The sequence below is a fragment of the Spermophilus citellus genome (genome assembly GCF_964194105.1).
Source record: "Spermophilus citellus genome assembly, chromosome: 3".
Classification (NCBI taxonomy): Eukaryota; Metazoa; Chordata; class Mammalia; order Rodentia; family Sciuridae; genus Spermophilus; species Spermophilus citellus.
The window spans coordinates 11,173,990-11,197,300 of record NC_138184.1 but is presented as its reverse complement, the minus strand read 5'-3'; the positions used below and the strand labels follow the sequence as shown (position 1 = coordinate 11,197,300).

General features: G+C 60.1%; 1 protein-coding gene across 5 annotated transcripts in view; it reads left to right on the top strand.

Annotated features, from left to right (window-relative positions):
- CACNA1A (calcium voltage-gated channel subunit alpha1 A) overlaps positions 1-23,311 on the top strand; it is a 232,268-nt gene that overhangs the window by 181,473 nt on the left and 27,484 nt on the right. For all 5 annotated transcript variants that reach the window (XM_081284893.1, XM_081284894.1, XM_081284891.1 and 2 more), the window contains 9 exons: positions 794-853; positions 1,436-1,542; positions 10,091-10,190; positions 11,934-12,094; positions 12,650-12,787; positions 14,947-15,148; positions 16,026-16,190; positions 18,948-19,058; positions 23,122-23,205. In XM_081284893.1, coding sequence (XP_081141019.1) covers positions 794-853; positions 1,436-1,542; positions 10,091-10,190; positions 11,934-12,094; positions 12,650-12,787; positions 14,947-15,148; positions 16,026-16,190; positions 18,948-19,058; positions 23,122-23,205 — 1,128 coding nt within the window. The remainder of the gene's footprint in view (positions 1-793; positions 854-1,435; positions 1,543-10,090; positions 10,191-11,933; positions 12,095-12,649; positions 12,788-14,946; positions 15,149-16,025; positions 16,191-18,947; positions 19,059-23,121; positions 23,206-23,311) is intronic.

The window sequence follows — 23,311 nt, the reverse complement described above, 5'->3', positions numbered from 1 at the left end:
GGGGAGGTGACCAGAAAGTCGTGCAGAGCCTCTAGACCAGCAGGAAGACTGGACTTCATCCCAGTAGCGGGAGCCAGGAAGGGGCGAGAGCCTGACGCAGGTGTTCACCGGCGCCCTCCAGTGGCCGTGTCCAGTAATTACCAGGCCCTTAAGTGCACCATTGGTCAGGCCACACCCTGGGTCACCACCAAGCTGGGCTGTGCGCGGTGGAGAGAGAGTCAGGGCTGAGGGTCGGTGATCATCCAGGCAGAAACTGGTCGAGGCTGAGACAGTGGGGCGGGCGGACGAGAATCACCCACCCTGGTGAGAGCGTGGCCATGGGACACAGACGGTGACAGCAAGCAGCCGGGTGGGCCCCAGTGCTTAGGAGACACCACATGGAAACAAACCTTGCCCAGAGACCCAGCGGAACCAGGACGCAGTGGGGACAGGATCCAGTTACCCCTGAACTTGTCCAGGGCCCCCTCAGCACACATAGAGATTGGGGCAAATATACAAGGCCCCTGGATGCTGGCCTCGGTGCCCGCCGTCCTCACGGAGGGATTCCATGGGATTTGCTGCCATCTGCTGGAAAGTCTCATTCACAACCTACAAATCTAGGGGTGGGGGGGGGGCTTTTGTGCAGTGCACGCCCTGCGCAACCATATATGACAGATATGCTTCCTCTGGGTGGAAACTCTGCTCCTTGGGGACTTTGCTGGGGGGTCTCACAGACCAATAGGCAATTGCAGTATTTACAGGGGTCTCTGCTGGAGCAGGTCGGTGATCCCTGCCCTCTTCATGCCCCCTGCAGGTGCTGCGATATTTCGACTACGTTTTCACTGGCGTCTTCACCTTTGAGATGGTCATCAAGGTGAGCGCGGGGACAGCCGCCAGCGCCCCGCGGGGTTCTGAGCCCCCAGGACCCTCCCGGCTTCCCTGAGGCCTGGACGTGGTGCATGTGACCGAGGGGCGGCCACGAGAGTCGGGAGAGGGGCAGGGAGGGGAGAAGGGCGACTGCGACACCTGGAGGAGCCGCGCAGGGGGCGGCCAACCGCGGGGCTCTGCGCCCGGGGAGGGGGGGGTGCTGGGCTGGGTGTGCGCCGGCGCCCTCTGGCGGCTGCGAGCAGGACAGACCTGAGGGCGGGCGGACCTGGAAGCCCGCGCAGGTCCCTGGTGGACCATGCGGGCGGCACCGGGTTGGTGGCTAGGAGTGGACAGACTCCTGGGGGTTGGGAAGGCAGAGCCCCCAGGGCTGACTGAGGACCCGATCGAGGGGCAGCCCAAGGTCTGGAACCAGCGAACCCTCGCTGCCTGTCACCGGGTGGGGCCTCCGCCCCCCACGCAGGGCCCTCGCTCCTGCCCCAGGCTGCAGGGGGAGGTCCGTCCACCTGCCCCCTGCACTTTCTCCCGCGGGCCGCAGGGGCCGAACCTCAGCGCCTGCTCTTCCCCGCAGATGATCGACCTGGGGCTGGTCCTGCACCAGGGCGCCTACTTCCGCGACCTCTGGAACATTCTGGACTTCATAGTGGTCAGTGGGGCCCTGGTGGCCTTTGCCTTCACGTAAGTCCCCACCCGAGGCCTCCGCTGGCCTCCTGGCCCCCATCCTCAGCCTGAGACCACCTGCTGGCTCAGGGGACCTGCTCTCAGGGCGTAGAGATGGGGCGCGTGGGCTCTGGGTGGCGGGAGGTGCCGCATGCCACCAGGAGGAGCTTCCACTGGCTTTGTGCACGTCGGGGAGAGAAGGAGCCGGCATCCCCCTTCTCCTCCTCCCACGGCAATGGCTGCCACCGGCCTCCTGCCGTGCTGCGGGACATCTCATCTCCCCTCTGCTCCGCGAGCCCCCCAGAACCTCTGTCTCTTTGGGGTGCCCCTGAAAAGACAATCATGGATGAGTGTGCATGACACCCCACCCCGTGCCTGAAGGCCCCGTGCCTGTCGACCGATGGCCCTGTGTCTTCCCTGTCTCCTGGCAGGCCTAGGACCCTCCGCCCTCCGCAGGGCTAGATCATGGCACCTCCAAGATGGTGCCCAGGGGCTGGGCAGCCCTTCCAAGAGGCCACCATGGCGCTTAGTACCCACTCCAAAATGGCACCTGATGAGTTCCGGGCAGCCCTACCCAGGGGCACCCGAGTTCTGGGCAGCCATTTCAAGAGGCACCCTAGAGCCTAAGGTGTCCAAGTTCTGGGCTGTTCCAAAATGGCACAAGTTCTAGATAGCCATCTCAGGATGTCGCCCAAGAACTAAGTGACCATGGTTCCAATTCTGAGCATCCGTTCCGAGATGGTAGCCCTTAGGTCCATTCCAAGACTCGGCTGCCCCGAGTCCTGGGCAGCCATTCCAAATGACTCCCAAGCTAGATACTCATCTCAAGATGGTGCCCAAGGGCCGCGCAGCCATTCCAAGGTTTGGCTCCTGAGTTCTAGAACCTAAGTTCTAGGTGACCATTCTACTAGATGGCCCCCGAGTTCTGGGTGGACATCCCAAACTGGTACCCAAGTTCTACCTGGCCATTGAAATGGTACCTAAGAACCAAGTGGCCACTGCAAGATGGCCCCCGAATTCTGGGTAACCGTTTCATATGGCACCCTTGGGCTCAGTTACCACCCCAAAATGCCACCTGATGTCTGGGAAGCCATTCCAAGATGGTCCCCAGGAGCTGAGCAGCCACTGCCAGGTGGCACCTGAGTTCTGGGTGGGCACCTCCAGGTGACACCCTGATTCTGGACATGCATTCCAAGACGGTGACCACGAGCTGACCAGCCAGCAGCCCTCTGGGCCTGTGGTCAGCCTGCACCCCTCGTGCTGTAGATGCTTGAACAAGTTGGAGATCTCCCGACTCCAACACGGGGACACATCCCGAGGCTCTGGGGAACCCTTAGGTCCCCGGTAGCCATCACAGTGGATCAGCCCCAGAAGGGAGGGTCTGGCCAGGGTGGGAGCCCCTCTCTCCAGACTCCCCCGTGCCTCGTCTCCTCGTTCCCTTCTTGGCAGGTGCAGGGGTCCCCCGAGTGGCTCCTGGCCAGACAGGAAGGGCTGGGCTTGTGAGAGGACAGGACAGTGGCCATTTCCGGCTTAAGGCGAAAGTGGGCCTCGCTGAAGTTCTTCACTGGAAACAGGATGGGGTCAGAGGACCAGGAGGTCGCCAGGGGGTCAGGACGCCCCAGCGCGGGGCAGAGGCACACCGTGTCCCTCTCCTGGCCACAGGCCACACCGCCCACTCCTCTCCTCTTCCTTGGTTCTCCCTCTGCCCACCCTCTCCACCTTTCTCCTCCTCCCTCCCTCATTTTAAGGCCATGACTTACTGGACAGCCAGAGCAAAGGGGGGGAAAAGCAATAATGACAATAATCAGGAAGTTGAGCTACAGTATCATTAAGATGCTCTGGAGGAGACCAAGTCACTAAATGCACAGCAAATTAGGGGAGAAAGGTTGCCACCAAGGAGACAAGGAGTTGGTGTCCTTAATATATATAAGAAACAACCACAAATCAAGAAGAAATACTGAAGCACAATAGATAACAAAGGATGCAAACAGAAATGGCATAGAACGCTGATGACTGACACAAACCCAGGGGACGTAAGATACAAACAAGATACAACTTGTCTCCTGTGAGTGAGCAGCACTTGAAAAAATATCTATACTTTTGGGCAATACGTAGTGTCCATGAGAATGTGATGAAATGTGGCCCCATGTCCCTCCCCCATGTATGTTAGCAGGACCCCCAGGGCCTCTGGTAGGTCCCCTGGCAAGACCCTGAGAAAATTCGGATTCCAGGAAGTCAGAACGTTGTACCAGGCTCAGCCGAGAGCCAGGTCTAAGGAAGCCACCTGCAGGTCCAAGCCCAGCCCTGCTGCCCCCTCCACCGGCAGCTCCCTTCCCCTCCCCCTCCTTCTCCTCCCCCTCCCTCTCTCTCTGCCCCTCCCCCTCGTCTCTCCCCTCCTCTCTTTCCCTCTCTCCCCCTCCCTCCTTCTTCTCCCCTCCCTCTCTTTCCCTTCCTCTCCCCTCCACCTCCCCCTTTCTCTCCCCTCCCTCCTCCCTCTCCCCCTCCCTCCCTTTCCCTTCCTCTCCCCCGCCCTCTTTCCCCTCCCCCTCCCTTTCCCTTCCTCTCCTCCTCCCTCTTTCCCCCCTCCCTCCTCTGCCTGCCTCCCTCCCCTCCCCCTCCCTCTCTTTCCCTTCCTCTCCCCCTTCCTCTCTCCACCTCCCCTTCCCTCCTCCCCCTATTTCCCTCTCCCCCCTCTCTCCCCCTCCCCCTTTCTTTTTCCTACTCCTCCCCCTCCCCTCCCTCTCTTTCCCTCCCTCTCCCACTCCCTCTTTCCACCTCCCCCTCCCCTCTCTCTTTCCCTCCCTCCTTCCCCTCCCCCTCCCCCTTTCCACTTCCCTCTCTCCCCTCCTCCTCCCCTCCCCCTCCCCCTCCCTATGCTCCTCCCACCCCCTGTGGTCACCCTGAGCTGTGGCCTGGGGAAGGCCAATACTCTGTCCTCATCTGGCAACAGGAGACATGTCCCCAGGCAGAGCCCAGACGGGAGGACCAGCTCAGGCCTCAGCCACAGGTGGCCTCGGGACGGGTCTGCGGCAGCCCCAAGGGCTCAGGATGCAGCAGCTCAGGAGACGGGGTGGGGTGGGTGGGACACACACTGCCGGGTGCTGGTCTCGCCCTCTGCGCACAGGCCCCGGGCTGAGCCTCGGCTCACCCACTCTGTCCTCCACACCAGGGACCCTGCTGCTGCCCACCACGTCCCCTTCCCAAGCTGACCCCGTTTCTGCAGGGGGGCTGCAGAGGACCCAGCACCCTAGCCATGGTCGCTCTCCTGGGCCGGGTGTACCAAGGCTGCGTCCAGGTCTGCAGGCTGGGAACCTCACTTTAAAGCAGATCCGATCTGCTCGAACAGGTGTCAGGGGCTGGGCAGAGCGAGAGCTGGTCCCACGCAGCCCCACAGTGAGAACGAGGAGGAGGAAGAGGGTCCCACCAGGGCCTCAGGGTTGCACAGACTCGGCCCCTTGATGAACAGACTGTTAGACTCTCTGAAGTGCAGTCATGCTTCACTTACGATGGGGACACAGGGTGAGAAACGCATCCCAAGATGATTCTGTCACTTTCTGTCACTCTGCAAACATCATGAAACAAACTTACACAAACTAGCCCCTGCCCTGTCCCTGGGGGTCATAACCTGTTGGGCCACCTGGACCAGGTGTCTTTACCCAGAGCTCAGCTGTGTGCAGTTGTTGAAGGGCATCCAGAATTGCCTGTAGCTCACAGAACGAGCACCTGCACCAGGCTTGGTGGCACAGGTCTGTGATCCCAGGAGGCTGAGACCTGAGGATCACAAGTTTCAAGGCCAGCCTCCATACTTTAGTGAGACCCTGTCTCAAAACTTAAAAAAAATAATAAATAAGAAGGAAAGAAAGGAAGAAAAAAGAAATCTGGACATGTCTGAAGTGGAGAGCACTTGCCCAGGGGGCCTGAGACCCTGAGGCCACTCCCCAGCACCCAGAGGGGGAACACAAAGCCACCTGCACCCTTGAAAGGCCCTGTTTAAAACTTTTTTAAATCATTCCTGTGCAAAGAAAGGTCAGGACAGGGATGCCAGGCCCTCCCCTGGGCCTTGACAGGTTTGCAGATCTCGCAGGAAGTGGGAGCATGAGATTTTAAGCATTCTGGCAAGTGCCAGGAATTCTCTAGAATATAGCTTCATAGCGATGAGCGCACCACAGGGGGCACCTTAAAACCAGGACAGTGGGTGACAATGGGCGGGAGAGGAGGCCGAGGCCCCGCCCCTCAGCCCCGCCCTCCTCCCTGCTGAGTGTGCATCTGCGCCAGAGCCAGACAGCAGACCTGGCACAGCTGGCTGGGCACCTTGATCAAGCCACTCCTGCATACCCGAGACCCAAACCTCCAAACAGCCAGAGCAGGAGCCCTCGAGCTGCTGCTGCCTCGTTCCCAAAGTCGCCCCCTGGCCGCAGGTTTCTGACTTCCTTTGCCTGAGGCGTGTGGCCCTGTGAGGACTTTGTCTTCCTTTCTTGTCATCCCGTGCGGCTCTTCTCCTCTCGGGTCTTCTGCTGTGTGTCCGTCTGCTCACAGAGAGGGCAGGACACCCCAGCCCTGGGCCAGCCTCCTCTCCTAGGACAGGCTCCCGCGTCCAGCTGCTGTTGGATGTGCAGGTCTCTGAGTGTCCTCGTTCCTCACGTCCCCCTGGCTAGGGACCCTGGGCTGGAGGGCAGGAGAGTCGCCCGGGTGCAGCCTTGACCCCCGGGGGACTGGGGAGGGACACAGACCTCTAAGTGACTCAGCGACAGAGCCGACCGCGAGCTCCCGGCCCACAGACGAGACCCAGGGCCCCGGGAGCCGGGCTGCAAGGAGGAGGCTGCCCCTGGCTCTGCGGCCATGGTGGGTCGAGGCAGGGACCCCTCCCAGTGCTGTGACTGTGGCCCATCTCTGTGTGGGAGACGCCCTGGGTCCCCCAAGGATGTGTCGAAGCCTCCTGCCCGTCTCCACCCTCCTGCCCGCTCCTGCCCTCTGCTCTGTGTGGTGTGTGTGTCCCTCATCACTGACCAGCCATGTCCATGTGACCACCATGAACGCACCATTTCACCAGCCCTGGGCCAGCGTGTCCCGCTCCGTGCCCATGCATGGGGCAGCCGGCTGACATTCCTCGGCAGCTGGCAGATCATCATCCCACCCTCACTGCCAAGGGTCCATCTGGTGCCGCCACTCTTCCCCCAGGGCAGGACCACGGGCCGTCCCAGCTGGCACAGCACCCTGATCAAGCTGCTCCTGCATCCTTAGGAGCTGCGCTTCCAGGAAGCCAAAGAGGAGCCCTCAGGCTATCTGCCCCTCCCATGAGGGCACCATTTTTCTTATATCTGATGAAACAGAGGAACATCAGAGCTCCAGATAACGCACCTGGGTTTGAATCTCCACCTGCCACTTCCCGGCTGTGTGCCCTTGGGAAATCAGTCTCCCTCTCTGGGCTTTAGTTTCCTCATCTGGAAAATTGGCATATTGGTGCCATCTTCCTGCAGGCAAGTGCAGTGACATTCAGAAGACTTGGTCAATAGTTGAGGCTAACATTTCTGTCACCGGATGCCTCCTAGTCGTGAAAGTAGAAGCTACACAATCGCACGTGTGTCACTTAATTCTCAAGTGCTGAACCCTGAGGACCCCGTGCTTTGGAGAGGGCAGCGGAAACTTCAGAAGCCTCTCCCTTTTAAAGTCAGCAGGTTTTTGTTTCATTTTAAGGGTCTCCCTGTGCTGCCCAGGCTGGCCTTGATCTCCTGGGCTCAGGAGACCCCCCTGCCTCAGCCTCCCTGGGAGCGACCACAGGCCCCCGCCAACGGCCCCGGGGCTCCCGCATCCCTCGCGCCCTGCCCTCGTCCAGCCTGGTGGTGCCAGAGTGGACTCAGGCCCGAGGGATGCTACAGACCCAGAACCGGCCTCGGGCTGCCCCAGGCTGGCCCTGAGACTGAGCCTGGTTCCAGGGTGGTCCTGGAGGGTGCGGCCGGTGCAGAGGACCCTGAGGGTGGCCTCTGCTGACCTGTGACTCCAAGGCCGCGGGGCACGCTGGAGGCCACCGTCGGTGTCACAGATGAGGACCGCCAGGCAGAGGCAGGCAGAATTCAAACCCAGGTCCTTCCCCCAAATTCTGCCCCTTGAAGAGGCTCCCACAGCCCCTGGCAGTGACCTTGACAGCTCTGGGGCGTCCTGCCGCTGGGACGGACTGGGCCTGCCCAGGGTGGGGACCAGGGGGAGGGGCTTCCATGGAAGGATGGACCCCAGGGTCAGAGCCAGAGCCCGGAGGGCTGCCCCTCGGCCCAGGGGGCTGGGGCGCCCAGGTGTGGCCAGTGTGTGTTCTGAGGCCGCTCATGATCTGTCTCTCCCTCCAACGCCACCTCGCCAGGAGCAGCACACGGTAAAGTCTCTCGCTCTCTGTCTCTCTCGCTCTCTGTCTCTCTCGCTCTCTGTCTCTCTCGCTCTCTGTCTCTCTCGCTCTCTGTCTCTCTCGCTCTCTGTCTCTCATTCTCTGGGTCTCTTCCGTGGCCTGTGTCCTTGCTGCTGTCCTGTCTATGGAGGTGACCAGAACCTGCTCCCGAGGGCCACAGCTACGACCCGCCGGTTCTTGCAGAGACCACAGAGGCCAGGGGTGTCCTCCCGGGTCCAAGCTCAGCAGGGCCAGGGAGCCGGGGCAGGGCGGCGGTGAGAGCCACGAGGGTCCCCAGGACCCCGGAGGGAGCAGGCGCTGGCTCTAGGGGGCGTGTGCCCTGCCCAGTGGCCCACGCCTAGAATCCCAGTGGCTGGAGGCTGAGGCAGGAGGATGGCAAGTTCGAGGCCAGCCTCAGCCACTCATACCAGGTGGCCAGCCTGAGCCAGAGACCTGCGCTGTTGCACCTGTGTCCGGTGCTTCCTCCAAAGGGAGCCGGTGGGTGCCAGGGGCTCCTCAGCCCTCGGCGGCTCCTCTCAGTAGTAAGGCCCCAAAGCCACCAAGGAGTAACCATCTCCCCCCACGACCGGGTGCTGGATTCTGTGTCCTGCTCTGCCCCGATTTCCCCCCGGTGGCTGCCCCCACGGACTCGAGGCTCCCGTGCGGGATGCAGCCCCACGCTCATGAGGAGACCTGGGTTTAAACCACGGCCCTGAGCTGCAGGCCCAGGCGGCCCCTTGGGTCCCTGAGAAACAAGAGGGGGGAGCCCGAGGGAGCAGATAGCGGGAAAGACCCTTTCTCGCTGCACGCCCTGGTGCCGGGCTGGGGCCCTGGAGCCCGGAGGTCGGGGTCTGCAGCCCGACTCCGACCTGAACCCCATGTCAGGGGCAAGTGAGGGGTGGGGAGAAGAACCCGGTGACATGGAGAATGGCCACGGAGGAGGTCGCAGCCCGGTGGAGGGTTTGAGGAACCTCTGTCCCAAGGCTGAGACACTCCCAAAATGGCCCCAGAGGCTGCCTGAGCCGGAGGCAGGGAGGCAGGACAGGGAGGCCAGGTGCGCCCAGGGTGCACGGAAAGGTAAGTGGGCACAGGTTTCCAGGAGCCCTGAGGGCCACACCTGGAAGTCACTTGCTCTTCTGAGAATTCAGAGGCCCCAGCAAGCCGGCCACCCTCGTTGGCCACTGGGTACAGAAAAGAGGGAAGAGGAGCCGGGCGCAGTGGCGCTTGGCTCAGGAGGCTGAGGCAGGAGGATCTCAAGTTCAAAGCAGCCTCAGCAACAGCAAGGTCCTAAGCAACTCAGTGAGCCCCTATCTCTAAATAAAATACACAACAGGGCTGGGGATGGGGCTCAGTGGTCGAGTGCCCCTGGGTCCAATCCTTGGTACCAAAAAAAAAAAAAAAAAAAAAGATGGAAGAGGAGACCCAGGCCGGGGGAGAGGGCAGGCGGGGATGGGGGTGGGTCTGACCTCAGAGGGTGGCCAAGAGGGATGGGGACGTTCAGGCCGTGACCTCAGGGGTGCAGATGAAGGACAGGTGGTTGAGCACGGCCTCCGGTTCTGGCTTGGTCACCTGGGTCGGTACCATCGACAGCCTGGGCCACCCAGCGCCATCCTCTGGAGTCTGAAGGGTGGTGGCCGAGGGTGTGGTGTCTCTGGGTGGCACGCGAAGGCCCAGGCTGCTCTGCTGTCACCTCCCTGGCAGAGAGGGCTCGGGCGCCGTGGAACCAGGCGCGACCCGGCAGCTGGGAGGGCGGCTGCTGCCCCCATGGGCCGGGGACGCGGAGGGGGCCTGGGCCTGAGGGCCACTTTAAATGCCCCCCGTCCTCCTGGATGGAGGGGACGCCCGTCTGCTCAGAGCCCCCAAGACGGTGGCTAAGTGACACTCTGGCCACCAGACCCCAGGCCAGGCGCTTTCTAGAAGTGGCCACGCAAGCATTCGGGGCTGGGGCAGCGGGCGCCCCGTGCTGGTCCGGGGGCCACTTGGGGCACCTGCTCAGGTCTGGCCAAGCGGCAGAGCCTTCAGCAGACCCCGGAAATAAAGCCACAAGACCCACTGCTCGCGGCTCCCTGAGCAGGGAGTGGGAAACGAGCCCCGCGGGGAAGGGGAGGGTGGGAGCGCCCGGAGCTGGGGCCTCCCACCTCCCAGCCTGACACCCAGCCTCTCTTCCCTTCTCCCCCTCACATCCGTCCACAGTGGCAATAGCAAAGGGAAGGACATCAACACCATCAAATCTCTCCGAGTCCTCCGGGTGCTACGACCTCTGAAAACCATCAAGCGGTTGCCAAAGCTCAAGGTGAGACTGGGGCCCGTGGGGAGGGGGCCGTCAGGTGGCCGCGTACAGTTGAACAAGTTACGCACTGCTCAAAACCACCACCACTGACGGAAGGAGCCGCTGGTAAAGCTCAGCACTGCCCTCATCTACGGGTCTGGGTGTTACTACAGATGGCCTGCAGGTGGCGGTTGAAGGGCAAGACCTAACGCCTCCGGGTGTGATTTCCCACCAGGGTCCCTTTCCCTCATCCTCACAGGGTGTCCCGTGGGTGACGGGCACAGCCCTCGTCAGGGCAGCAGGAAGCTGGGTTTCCGGTCGTACATGACCTCTTACCTGCCTGGTCTAGGCCCCCAGACCCCTGTTCCAAAACAGCCAGACCCCACATTCCCAAAAGCTCCCTGTTCCAAAAAAAGACGGAAAACAAACCCTAGCATTCCAGCAACTGCTGTGCCACCCGAGGGCCACCAGTATTCTCTCGATATGTCAGGCCGGCCACTGGCTTCCCATCAAGCCAGTTTATTAGTTTTACTTAAGAGAATTTACTTTGAAAGGAAGTACGGCCTCACCTCTCTCAAGTTCCAGAACCCACTCTCACAGAAGGTAAAATGCGTATCTGTTGGAAGAAAATAAGACCCTGTCATTAAAACATAGCCAAGGACGGCGGCGCCGCGGCCCTGAGCCTGCTGTGGGCCCGGGTTGGAGAGAGTGACCAGGGAAGACGTTCACCCCGCAGTCCGAGCAGCGCCCCAGCACTGAGGAGGATGGGGAGGAGGTTGTGACCCGAGGTTCAGCCTCATCCAAACCGGCCTCTGATGTCCCCTCTGGAGGCAGCACCCTTGGGAATTTGGGATCTGTTGATGGCGTCCCTTCTTGGCTCGGTGACAACCAGAGGGACTGTGGCTGCCCTTTGGGGTCAGGGCTGGCATTGGGATGCTCCTCCCGGGGCGACTGGGGACCCTGCCTCTGTGTCCCACGAGGCTGTGGCAGCCCCTGGTGCCTTTGAGGCGGAACCGGCATTGCCCTGAGGAGCTGGGGCGAGGCCAGGGAGAGCGTTGGGGCCGAGCTGCCGGGGGTGGGCCCTGGCTCCTGGGGAACACAGAGGGAGTCCGTCTTGCATCGTGCGCACAAGGTCACCTCAAAATCCAGAGAGCCCCTGACTGCCCGGGAGGAAGGAGGGAGGAGGCCACGAGTCCAGGCACCAGGAGGCGGGGCTGTGGTGACAGGAACACAGAATTGACAGGCTGAGGCCTCTCCAGTGAGGATCCTCCCCTGGTCCTGAAGAGCCCCCACGCCAAATTGGAAAGGCCCTGGAAAGGGGCAGCCGGCCCAGGGGTTCGGACGCATGGAAACCCAAGACCGAGGCTGGGTGTTGGTGGTGCCCACCTGTGACCCCAGCGACTCAGGAGGCTCAGGCAGGAGGATCCCAAGTTGGAGGCCAGCCTCAGCACCTTAGCAAGACCCTGCCTCAAAAAGAGCTGGGGACGTACCTCAGTGGCAGAGTGCCCCGGGTTCCACCTTCAGTGCCAAAGAGAAGGGGTTGGGGGGACACCCGAGACTAGACGAGTAGCAGCTCCAACACTTCCGCCAGCCAGGTGACCCTCCCTGAGTGACTTGGGCCTGACCTCCCTCTGTATCTGCAAGGGACTGGCCCAAGATGCCCCTCAGATACCAAACTCCCTAAGGGAGCCGGGCGTCCCTGGGTGGCGACCGCAGGAGCGCTGTGCGCCCCCTGGTGGCTGGCGCGCTCACGCCCCTCCGCCGCAGGCCGTGTTCGACTGCGTGGTGAACTCGCTCAAGAACGTCTTCAACATCCTCATCGTCTACATGCTCTTCATGTTCATCTTCGCCGTGGTGGCCGTGCAGCTCTTCAAGGGCAAGTTCTTCCACTGCACCGACGAGTCCAAGGAGTTCGAGAAGGACTGCCGGTGGGTGTCCCTCCCCAGGCAGCCCCCGGAGTGGGCACCGCGGGGACAGGAATAGGCTCTTGGGCCTGAGCCTGGGGATGAACCAAGGGCGGCTGCAGGATCAGTGGGAGCCGCTCTGCCTCTCGGTGACCTCTTAGCAAGACTCAGAGACTCAGGGAGACCCTGTCTCTAAATAATATATGAAAAGGGCTGGGGAGGTGGCTCAGGGGTCAAGTGCCCTGGGTTCAATCCCGGGACTGCACAATTTTTAATTAATTAAATATAATAAAAAGGGCTGGGATGTGGCCCCGTGTGGAGCAGCCCTGGTTCCAGCCCAGCACCGAGAACCAACACCACCAGGTGTGACTTGGGAGCTGGCCTTTCCCTGGTGCAGGGTGGGGGACATCTCCAGGCAGCCTGGTCCCCATCTGGACCCACGTACAGCCCCCCAGAAAGCGCAGGAGGAGCCATCGGGGTCATTGCTTCTGGGCTGGTGTCCCCCTTCCTCCTCCTGTCCCTGGGGGCCCAAGCCGAGTCCCGTCCCGTCCCGACTGGCTCACGGCCCCCCCTCGGCAGCGGCAAGTACCTGCTCTACGAGAAGAACGAGGTGAAGGCCCGGGACCGGGAGTGGAAGAAATACGAGTTCCACTACGACAACGTGCTGTGGGCCCTGCTGACCCTCTTCACCGTGTCCACGGGAGAAGGCTGGCCACAGTAAGTGACCCTCGGGCAGGGCTCGGAGGGCAGGGCTCGGAAGGCGGGGCTCAGAGGGAGGGGCTCAGAAGGCGGGGCTGTGGGTGGGGCTCGGAGGGCGGGGCTCAGAGGGAGGGGGTCGGAAGGCGGGGCTGTGGGTGGGGCTCAGAGGGCGGGGCTGTGGGTGGGGCTCGGAGGGCGGGGCTGTGGTGGGGCTCGGAGGGCGGGGCTGTGGGTGGGGCTCAGAGGGCGGGGCTGTGGTGGGGCTCGGAGGGCGGGGCTGTGGTGGGGCTCGGAGGGCGGGGCTGTGGTGGGGCTCGGAGGGCGGGGCTCAGAGGGAGGGGGTCGGAAGGCGGGGCTGTGGGTGGGGCTCAGAGGGCGGGGCTGTGGGTGGGGCTCGGAGGGCGGGGCTGTGGTGGGGCTCGGAGGGCGGGGCTGTGGGTGGGGCTCAGAGGGCGGGGCTGTGGTGGGGCTCGGAGGGCGGGGCTGTGGTGGGGCTCGGAGGGCGGGGCTGTGGTGGGGCTCGGAGGGCGGGGCTGTGGTGGGGCTCGGAGGGCCGGGTTTGTGGCAGGGCTGGGGCCGGCTCGAAGGGCAGGGCTGGGGGCGGGGTTCGTGGCAGGGCTGGGGCGGGGCTCGGTGGGCGGGGCGGGGGCGGGGATCGGAGGACAGGGTTCCTGGGCGGGGCTCGGAGGGCAGGTCGCCCACCTCCCGAGACAGGAGGGACATCACCCAGCCCCCCCAGCCCCCCCCCCCGAATGTGCCCCTGCAACTGGGGACTGCACACTGCACAGAAGGGCCCCACGGGGCAGGTTCGCCCACCTGTCCCCGTGATGAGGTGGGGATGTCACTGGGCCAGGGTGACACTCTCACCCAGGCCGGGCCAGGACCAGAGTGAGAGAGGAAAAGCCCGGGTGGACCCTGTCTTTATTTAAATTTTGGTATTTGGCCCAGTGGTGGCGCGCGCCTGTCATCCCAGCAGCTGGCGAGGCTGAGGCAGGAGGATCCCAAATTCAAAGCCAGCAACTTAGCAAGACCCTGTCTCAAAATTAAAAATTTTAAGAAGGGCTGGGGAGGTGGCTCAGTGGTCAAGTGGCCCTGGGTTCAACCCCTGGAACCATGATATGTGGCTCACGGTGGACTTTGTGAAATTCATTTTGATGTTTTTAAATGTCACAGATTTTTTTTATCTTAATCTCTTGTATTTTGGGAGTCCCCATAATTTGTGTCCAAAGTAAATGTGTCTCCCTCCTCACCCCTGGCCTAGTCCTCCCAGAGGACTTGGGAAGGCCAGGATGAAGGCTGCAGAGTCTGGCATGTGCTGTCAGCACCTTTATCCCCAAGCCCACTTTGAATGAATTCTTTTTTTTTTTTTTTTAAAGAGAGAGTGAGAGAGGAGAGAGAGAGAGAATTTTTAATATTTATTTTTTAGTTCTTGGCGGACACAACATCTTTGTTGGTATGCGGTGCTGAGAATTGAACCCGGGTCGCACGCATGCCAGGCGAGCGCGCTACCGCTTGAGCCACATCCCCAGCCCTGAATGAATTCTTAAAGACACCCCTTGGACACCCTTTAGTCCCACCTGTCAGAGAACCATTACAGTATACTTAAATGATTTTGTTTGAATAAGGCACCTAATAGTGACCTTCCAAAAAAATATATCATCTTGCACGCGTGAGCCTGTCACATCTACTCTTTGAAGGTGTGGCTTAAACAGAATTCTTAAGCAGTGCACCCCCTTTGCAACTGTACAGGGCTTCCGTGCACATATGTGTTCCCCACATGTCACACCTTCTCAGCACCCACCAACAGTGTGCTTAAAAACTACCCCCCAACATGACAAACTCCTGCCCCTGTGACTCCCTACTTGTTCCCATTCATTACTGTTAACTTGGTTTCAAATCCCAACGTGACTGCTCCTGAGTAGGTGCCTTCCACGAGTCCCTTTCGTTGCTGAGCCTTGGCTCCCCATGTGCAGGAGGACGCCAGTAATGACCTCCCTGAGACGGTCACTGGGAAAATAAATCAAGTGTTGAAAATCCCTCCAGGCACATCATCGGCCCTAGATCCGCGGCAGGCGAGATGGGGCCACCATCAGCCTTTCAAGGATCAGGGGCTTCCTCTTCCTGTCCCGCCCACCCTCACCCTCTTGCCCTCTTCGTCCCTCCACCATGCCACGCAGGGTCCTCAAGCACTCGGTGGACGCCACCTTCGAGAACCAGGGCCCCAGCCCGGGGTACCGCATGGAGATGTCCATCTTCTACGTGGTCTACTTCGTGGTCTTCCCCTTCTTCTTTGTCAACATCTTTGTGGCCTTGATCATCATCACCTTCCAGGAACAGGGGGACAAGATGATGGAGGAGTACAGCCTGGAGAAAAACGAGGTGCCGTCCCCTGCGTCCTGTGGAAACTGTCACACACACCCAGGACCCCACTTCTGGGGGCACTTGGGGACCGAGGGAAGCCCTGCTGGGGTTTCCAGAGGAAAACACCCCTCACTGTATCGGTCAGTTCAGACCAGGGCCCGCTGCAGTAACGAGCAGCCCCGGGCACTTTCAAAGGCGCTGACTTCTTGCTCATGTCCCGTCGCCTGTCCGAACCGTGGGTGGCTCTTCTCCATGACATCTCTAGTCCTGTCCCAGGCTGGTACGGAGGCTTCAGCGCCCAGCAGGAGCAGGTGCAGCCCAGCTCTCCAGGCTGGGCCCTGAGTCGTGCCCCATGTTCTTGAGCTCGAGGGAACCCCACGTCTGTGTCGGACGTCAGGAGGGTGGGGAAGCAGCACCTTCCCATGGGAGGGCCAGCAAGTGGTCACAAATGAAAGTCTAGTCACCGGGGAACACCACGGGGGCCCTTTGCCCTTCTGGGATCACCCAGGCTGCTCAGAGGACCCAGTGCACCTGTCTTTTGTGCCACTGATCCTTCGGACTCAGTGGCCACTATTTCTCCTTCTCTTTATCCCTCCAAGAAAAGGAGAAGGAAAACCAGGCGGCCCGTTAGAAAGAATGGCTAGGCCCCGAAGTCAGACCTCGGTTGTCATTCAGATTCGGCCCATGCAGCAGCTGAGCCATCTCAGGCAAGTGGCTCAGCCTCTCTGGGCCGAGACAGTGAGGCTGTTGATGAACCTTCTCTGAGGGGTTCCAGGGGATCACGAGGGAAGCCGAGGTCCAGGCACACCTGGACTCCTCCGCAGTGGGGTCGGCAGGGCCCAGCGCCGGGCCTCCCCGCTCCTCCGCCTCCTCACGGTGGGCCCCCTCCCCACAGCGGGCCTGCATCGACTTCGCCATCAGTGCCAAGCCGCTGACCAGACACATGCCGCAGGACAAGCGCAGCTTCCAGTACCGCATGTGGCAGTTTGTGGTGTCCCCACCTTTCGAGTACACCATCATGGCCATGATCGCCCTCAACACCATCGTGCTGATGATGAAGGTGAGCCCCAGGCCCACCCACACCCCCAGCCAACGGGGTCGACTGCAGCGCCCCAGCCAGACCACACTCAGGGTGACGCCCGCGAGTTTCCGTACCTGCTGTTCCCACTGCCTACACACACTTCCCGCATTCTGCCTGCCCAGCTGCATGTGCAGACCCTTCCTCCAGGAAGCCTTCCCTGGCTCCCTGAACTGCACAGAGGGCCCGTCCTCACCGCCTCCTGGTGATGACCTCAGTGTGGACGTGCAGGAGGACTTCCCTGCCCATGAGGGCTCCAGGGAGCCCTGACCTGAGTCCCCAGGTTCAGCAAGGGCCCGGGTCAGAGGGGGCGAGAAGCCACACAGACGTTTGGTGGCTGAAGTGCAGGGAGAGAGCTGGGGCCTCGGGCCTGGAGCCTCCATGGGTGGGAGCCACGTCCACGGGCCTGGGTTCAGGTCCAGCTCTGCGCCAGCTCCCGGGCTCTGCTGGCCCCAGGGCGTCTGTTTCCCAGTCAGAGAGAAGAGGGGTGGTGAGGAGAGGACGCTCTGCAGCCTCCACCCCCCGGGCGTCAGAGATGGGTTCATCCCGGCACAGAGGACCGAGGGAGGGAGGGAGCTGCGGTTCTCTTAGTTCTTCCCCAGCCCCGAGTGGAGCCCAGGGCCTCATGCGCGATGTGCACGTGTCCACCACCTGGCCAGTCTCTTTTTCTTTTGTGCCGGGGATTGAACCCAGGGGTGCTGACCGCTGAGCCCCAGCCCCAGCCCGAGTTTGGATGTTATTTGGAGACAGGGCCTCCCTGAGTTGTTTAGGGCCTCACCATTGCTGAGGCTGGCTTTGAACTCACGATCCTCCTGCCTCAGCCTCCCGAGCCGCTGGGGTGACAGGTGTGGGGCTCTGCACCCAGCCTGGCTGTTAATTCTTGATAGTGAAAAAACTGGACCAAGCTCCCCTGAGGCCTCCCCTGCACGGTGGCCCTGCTCTGGGGAAAACATCCCAGACAGTCCTCAGATGCCTAAACCACAGGAGGAGCCCGACCCCGCCTGCATGGACTGTGCTCTTTCCCCCAACCCACGCACCCGCTGGATGAAGGCTGTGAACCAGGTGCAGGGCCTCGGGGGGCCGGGCGGGGCGCTGGTGCCAGGCCCTGGGCTCCACCCCAGCGGCACCAAAGGAAAAAAAAAAAATTAACGTTCAGTTGCCACAATGTAACCTGACCATTCAGTCACCATTGGTGGCGTTTGGTACATTCACCAAGTTTGCCGCCCTGCCCATCATCGGGACACCCCCCCCCAACAAGAAGCCACCCCCACCCAGCGGCCAGCCGTCTGCACACTCTGTGGGTGACGTGCCTCTCACGCTGCAGCTGTTTTGGGTTTTGTTTAATTACTGTAAACAGGAGACCCAGGACTGTGCCCTTGAACCCTTCAGGAGGTATTCCTTAAAAATCAAACTTCTGCCGGGCCCCTGGTGCGCGCCTGAAATCCCAGCGGCTCTGGAGGCTGAGGCCGGAGGATCCCGAGTTCAAAGCCAGCCTCAGCAATGGCGAGGCCCTAAGCAACTCAGAGAGACCCTGTCTCTAAATAAAATACAAAATAGGGCTGGGGAAGGGGCTCAGTGATCGAGGCCCCTGAGTTCAATCCCTGGCACCAAAAATAATTTAAAAAAAAATAAAAGAATGAAGACAGTTGCACTTTTTCACTTAAGATTTACTTAAATCTTAATGGATATTAAGCTTTTAAAAAAGAAAAGGCTGAGGGGCTGGGGCTGTAGCTCAGTTGGTAGGGTGCTTGCCTTGCATGCAAAGGCCCTGGGTTGAATCCCAGCACCACAGAGAGAGAGAAAGACAGAGAGAGAGAGAGAGAGAGAGATATCTAAGCTGAGTGAGGTCCACCCCCATAGTCCCAGCTACACAGGCGCCTGAGGCAGGAGGCTCACAGAGCCCAGGAGCACTAGACTGGCCCCCAGACTGCAAGACTCTGCTCAGAGAGAGAGTTCTAGAAATGCTAAGGTTCTGATGGAGACGCCAATTACCTTTATGATCATTGCACGTTGTATACACGTGTAGAAATATCACACTGTGCTCCATAAAAATGTACAATTATTATGTGTCAGTTAAAAATTATAAATGTGTTTTTTTAATTTAAAAAATTTTTTTTTTAGTTTTCAATGGATCTTTATTTCATTTATTTTTATGTGGTGCTGAGGATGAAACCCAGTGGTACAAGGGGCTGGGGCTGGGGCTCAGCGGTAGAGCACTTGCCTCACATGTGTGAGGCCCTGGGTTCCATCCTCAACACCACATAAAAATGAATAAATAAAATAAAGGAATTAAAAATTTTAAAAAAAATAAATAAAAAGCAAAACGCAAATTGGGTGGGGTGGGGCACAGCTGTAACCCCAGCCACTGGGGAGGCTGAGGCAGGAGGATCGCAAGTTCAAGGCCAGCCTGGGCTACTTCGAAGACCCTCAGCAACTAAGCAAGACTCTGTCTCAAAAAAATATGAAAAGGGCTGGGGCGGTCGCGGGTGGAGAAGCACCCGGGGCTCAGTCCAGTGCTGCACAAGGAAAAGAACAAGAGGTGCTACGGGGGGGCGGTGGACACTGTCCTGCGTGGCCAGGCGGCCCAGGACACAGAGGCCGAGACCGTCTCAAGACAGTTTTGACTTTGAGCGTGCAAAGACTCCGGGCGGTGGGTCTGGACCCTCAGTGCCCCTCACAGCCCTTACTCCTGGGAGGACGAGGGCCGCACGCTGCTGCTGACATCCCCCCTCCCCCCAGTTCTACGGCGCCTCGGTGGCCTACGAGAACGCCCTGCGGGTGTTCAACATCGTCTTCACCTCACTCTTCTCCCTGGAGTGCCTGCTCAAGGTCATGGCCTTTGGGATTCTGGTGAGTGGCCTGGGCTCTGCCCTGTGCTCGGGGCACGCTCTGGGCGGGGCTGAGGGTCTCCCCACCTGGTCCCCAGGCCCCACCCAGGTGGCGGCTGCACAGCTCCCGTGACTTCAGCCCCTCCCCAGATATTCAAGGGACACCAGTGAGACCATGGTGACATGCTGGGCCAGGGACATAAGGATTCAGTTTTTCCTCCAAAGGATCCCAAGGAGGGAAAGTAATTGTCATCCATTTCAGAGACAAGGAAATAGACCAGGGGGGCTAAGTCTGTGGGATTCAAACAGTTTTACCCACAATCCACTGGGAGAGTCCACCTAACTGTGGAGCCAGCACCCAGACACAGCCTCAGCCAGGCCTCGGAAGTCAGTGTCCAACCTCCCCGCCTGCCTTGTGCTCTGAAGCTGTCGATTCTCCTCGACTCCATTTTTCTTTTTCTTTTAAATGCATTCCATGACCCGCTAACTTGATTTCGTCTCCTCTACTGCATGTAGTCTCAGCCCAGGACCCTCAGCCTCAAGGAGAGCTGAGGATGGGGGGAGGGGGAGGTGTCTGTGAAATTAGGTGGGAGAAAATCACTTCTTTATTTTTCTCCAGCCGCTAACTCAACTCGAGTGTTTTCTTTCATCTTGAAGGTAGATGTGCTGGTCAGTTTTCCATTACTGTGACAGAACACCTGAGGTTGTTTACTTATAAGGAGAAAAAGGTCACTCTGGCTCACAGTTTCAAAGGTCTCCGTCTGTGGTTGCTGGGCCTGCTTGGCTTTGAGCCTACAGGGAGGCTCATGGAAGGGCACGGCAGAGCAAGGTGGTCCCCACAAGGTAGCTGGGAAGCCAAGGAGAAAGGAAGAGGAAGGGCCAGGGTCCCGGTATCCTTTTCAAGGGCCCGTCCCCAAGAACCTAACTTCCTCCTGAGGGTTCCCCCCCTCCAGTAGAGCCACAGCTGGAGAGCAAGCTTCAACACAGAGGCCTTGGAGCACATTCAGATCCAAACTGTAGATTAGGGTGGCCTCTCAAAGGTCCCCAGTGAGAGGCCAAGCTGAACCTTGAACCAGGACGTCAGCTGTCCCGGGCCTACAGCCCCTGGTCTCAGCCAGCCGCTCAGGAGCCGGAGTCGTCTCCCCCCCCCACCCAAGGGAGCTGCGCCCAGCCCCTCCCCCACAGGGCTCTTGGGAGCACCAGATCCAGGAGCCTGGTGCAGAGGACCGCCAGTAGGTGCTGGGAAGGGCTGTCAGAAAGGCCACCACTGGCCTTTGTCCCCCAGAGAATGGCTTTGTCTCCCATCAGCAGCACTTGGGGAGGTCTCTAAAACTGAATGACAGGGGCTGAGGACACAGCTCAGCTGGTAGGGTGCTCGCCTCCCAGGCCAAGGCCCTGGGTTCAATCCCCCCCCAAAAAAAGGAATGATGGTCTAGGGCCACCTCCGGAAGTTCTGCCCACCAATATGTGCTGTGCTGTGTGGTGTGTGTGGTGCTGTGTGGTGCTGAGCTGTGTGGTGTGGTGCTGTGGTGTGGTGTGGTGTGGTGTGGTGTGGTGTGGTGTGGTGTGGTCTTTACAGTGTTGAGATTTGAGCCCAGGCAGACTCTCCTTACCCCTGAGCCACACCCTCAGAGGTAGAGCAAAGCTTTGTTTCTGTTTTTCGTGAGTCAGGGCCTCACGAAGTTGTTGAAGCTGACCTCAAACTTGTGATCCTCCTGCCTCAGCCTCCTGAGTCTCTGGGGTTCTAGGTGTGAGCCACCATGCCCAACTAAATATGGGGGAGGGGTTATTTGTTTATTTTGGTGCTAGGGGTTGAACTAAATCGCTGAGGCAGGCCTTCAACTTGTGATCCTCCCGCCTCAGCCTCCTGAGTAGCTGGGACTCCGGTGTGTGGATGTTCAATGAGTACCCTGGGGATCTGAGTCACACCAGGACTGTCAAGCACAGGGATTAGCACCAGCCTGGTGGGGGGGGCATCCCAGAATTCTGGTCTCGGGTGCCACCTATGGGCTGTGTGGCCCGGGGTGGATCACAGGAAGATCAAGGCCCAGGCTCCTAGAACTGCCCCACCCCCTGCCAGCTGTGTGGCCCCAACCAAGTCCTCTGGTGTCCTGGTGTCCAGCTCTTGACAATGAAGAGGTCTTGCACCGGGTCCCAAGGCCAAGAGGAGCTGGCCTCCACTGACCAAGCGGCTCTCCTGCAGGGCCGAGGCCCCCTGTCCCTCACCCTTGCCAATCCTGCCCAGAGCCCCCCTTCCCATTTTAGACAAAGCCCCAACTTTCCCCCGTTGGAGTCAAGCAACAGAGGGGGGGCCCTGTACCCCGGGAGCTCAAGGCGGGTCCCCAAACACCTGGGGGGCTGGCTTCACCTGCGATTCCTCAGGAGCAGAGCTTGCCACAGGACTGAGTGCAAGGATGTGTCTGCAAAGTCACCTCGCCAAGGACAGGAGGGGAGGGGCAGTGGGGAGGGCCAGGAGGGCAGCTGCCCCTGCCAGGGAAGTCCAGGCCACTGGGGATCAGTTCCACTGGGGGCCTCCAGGTGGCAGCAGAGGGCAGGGCGCCGAGGAGGGAGCTGCATCCTCTCTGGCTGTGGTCACAGTCAAAGCTGCTTCCAGGGGCCCGGGGCAAAGTAGCCAGGGGGCCACAGAGAGGGGTCTACGGCCAGACCGCCCTGAACTCGCCCCATCTCCTCTGAAATGCGTGGGGATGTGGGTGGGTCCCAGCAACCCCTGCCACACACCAGAAGTGCCTGCATTCCTCTCAGGCAGTTTTCAAACCATGTCGCCTGCTGAATACTCAGTAGCGACAGTTGTTACCCCCTGCCCCCCAGAACCCCGAGGCCCGATGCTGCAACTCCGAGGGAAGCGTAGTTCTGAAATGTGGATCCTTCTAGGCTGCAGGGCTGCCTGGGGTCAGGCCCTCCGCTGGCCACTGAGAATGAGGCCCAGGTCCTGGCCTGCATCAGGGGGGACACTGACAAGGCCCACGTTTGCCACGGGTCCCGCAGAGCCTGGAGGTGGGAGGCGTCTGTTTGACCCAGATTCTTAGATCCCAGCAGGGTGCTGGAGGAGGAAATTGGAGGAAGGCCCCTCTCCAAAAGGACCAAGCGTCCTCATTTCAGTGCCAAGTTAAGGGGAGCAGGGGACTCTCAGGAGGCTCAGGGCTGGGGTTTTTTTATCAGATGGTGTGGGGTATTTCAAAATTTTAACAACACAGCTGTCCCAGGGTGTCTGAGTTGAGCCAGCCGCCAGCCCAGAGATGTATCAGTCAGTATAGATCAAGTTAAGCTGCAGTAACAAAAAAACCCTACCTCTCAATGGCTTTAATCAACAAAGGTGGTTTGGGGTTTTTTTTCCCCCACACTCGACACAGGGAATTTTTGCCTTCTGTTTACTCACGACCCAGGCTTATGGAATAGCTGCTATCTGGATGTTGCTGGTCACAGGCAGGAGTGACTACGCTACCTCAGCCACACAGCCCCATCTAACCAGGGGCCAGGAAGTGTAGCCCTGTGTGTGCCTGGAAGGCCTCAAGGCCCTTCCTCCAGTGCCCAGTGACCTCTGTCCTCCTTCTCCAGATCAGGAAATGGAAGCACAGAGAGATCAAGCCACTTGCCCATAGCCACACAGCTCCAGTAGTAGAGCTGGGATTTGAACTGAGAACCTTCCGTCCCTTAGTGGGTGTGCTGTAAGCACAGCAGGGTCCTAACCTAGACTCACCTGGGTGCAGAGCAGGGCCACCCCTCAGCTGCTGACCTCCTCCGAGTGAAAATGGGTGATGCTCTTTCCCTCTGGGGGCCTTGTGAGGAGCAGTGGCGTCCTCTATAGAGCAAGCAGGGCTTGGAGAGCCTCCGAAGTGTTGGAGACAGGCCTCGGCCCCAGAGGGCAGCCCCTCCCCAGCAGAGGAAGGCCAGGCCTGGAGGTCCCGGGAGGGGACTCAGCAGAAGCCCTCCAGCAGCCCTAGATTGGCAGCAGGGCCTTTGAGTGGGTGTGACTGTCCCCGGGCACCAGCTGTCCTGCCCCTGCCAGCTGGGGACGGGGCCTGGAGCCCTTGTTGGCATCTCTGTCTTGTGGGTCCCTGTTCTAGAATTATTTCCGCGATGCCTGGAACATCTTCGACTTTGTGACTGTTCTGGGCAGCATTACAGATATCCTCGTGACCGAGTTTGGGGTAAGTCTCCTGCCGGCTTCTTTCTGGGGTCTCGGGGCTGGACTGGGGGGTGGCATGGCGGGGGGGGGGGGGCGGGTACTGACGCTACAGATTCTGGCACCATAGT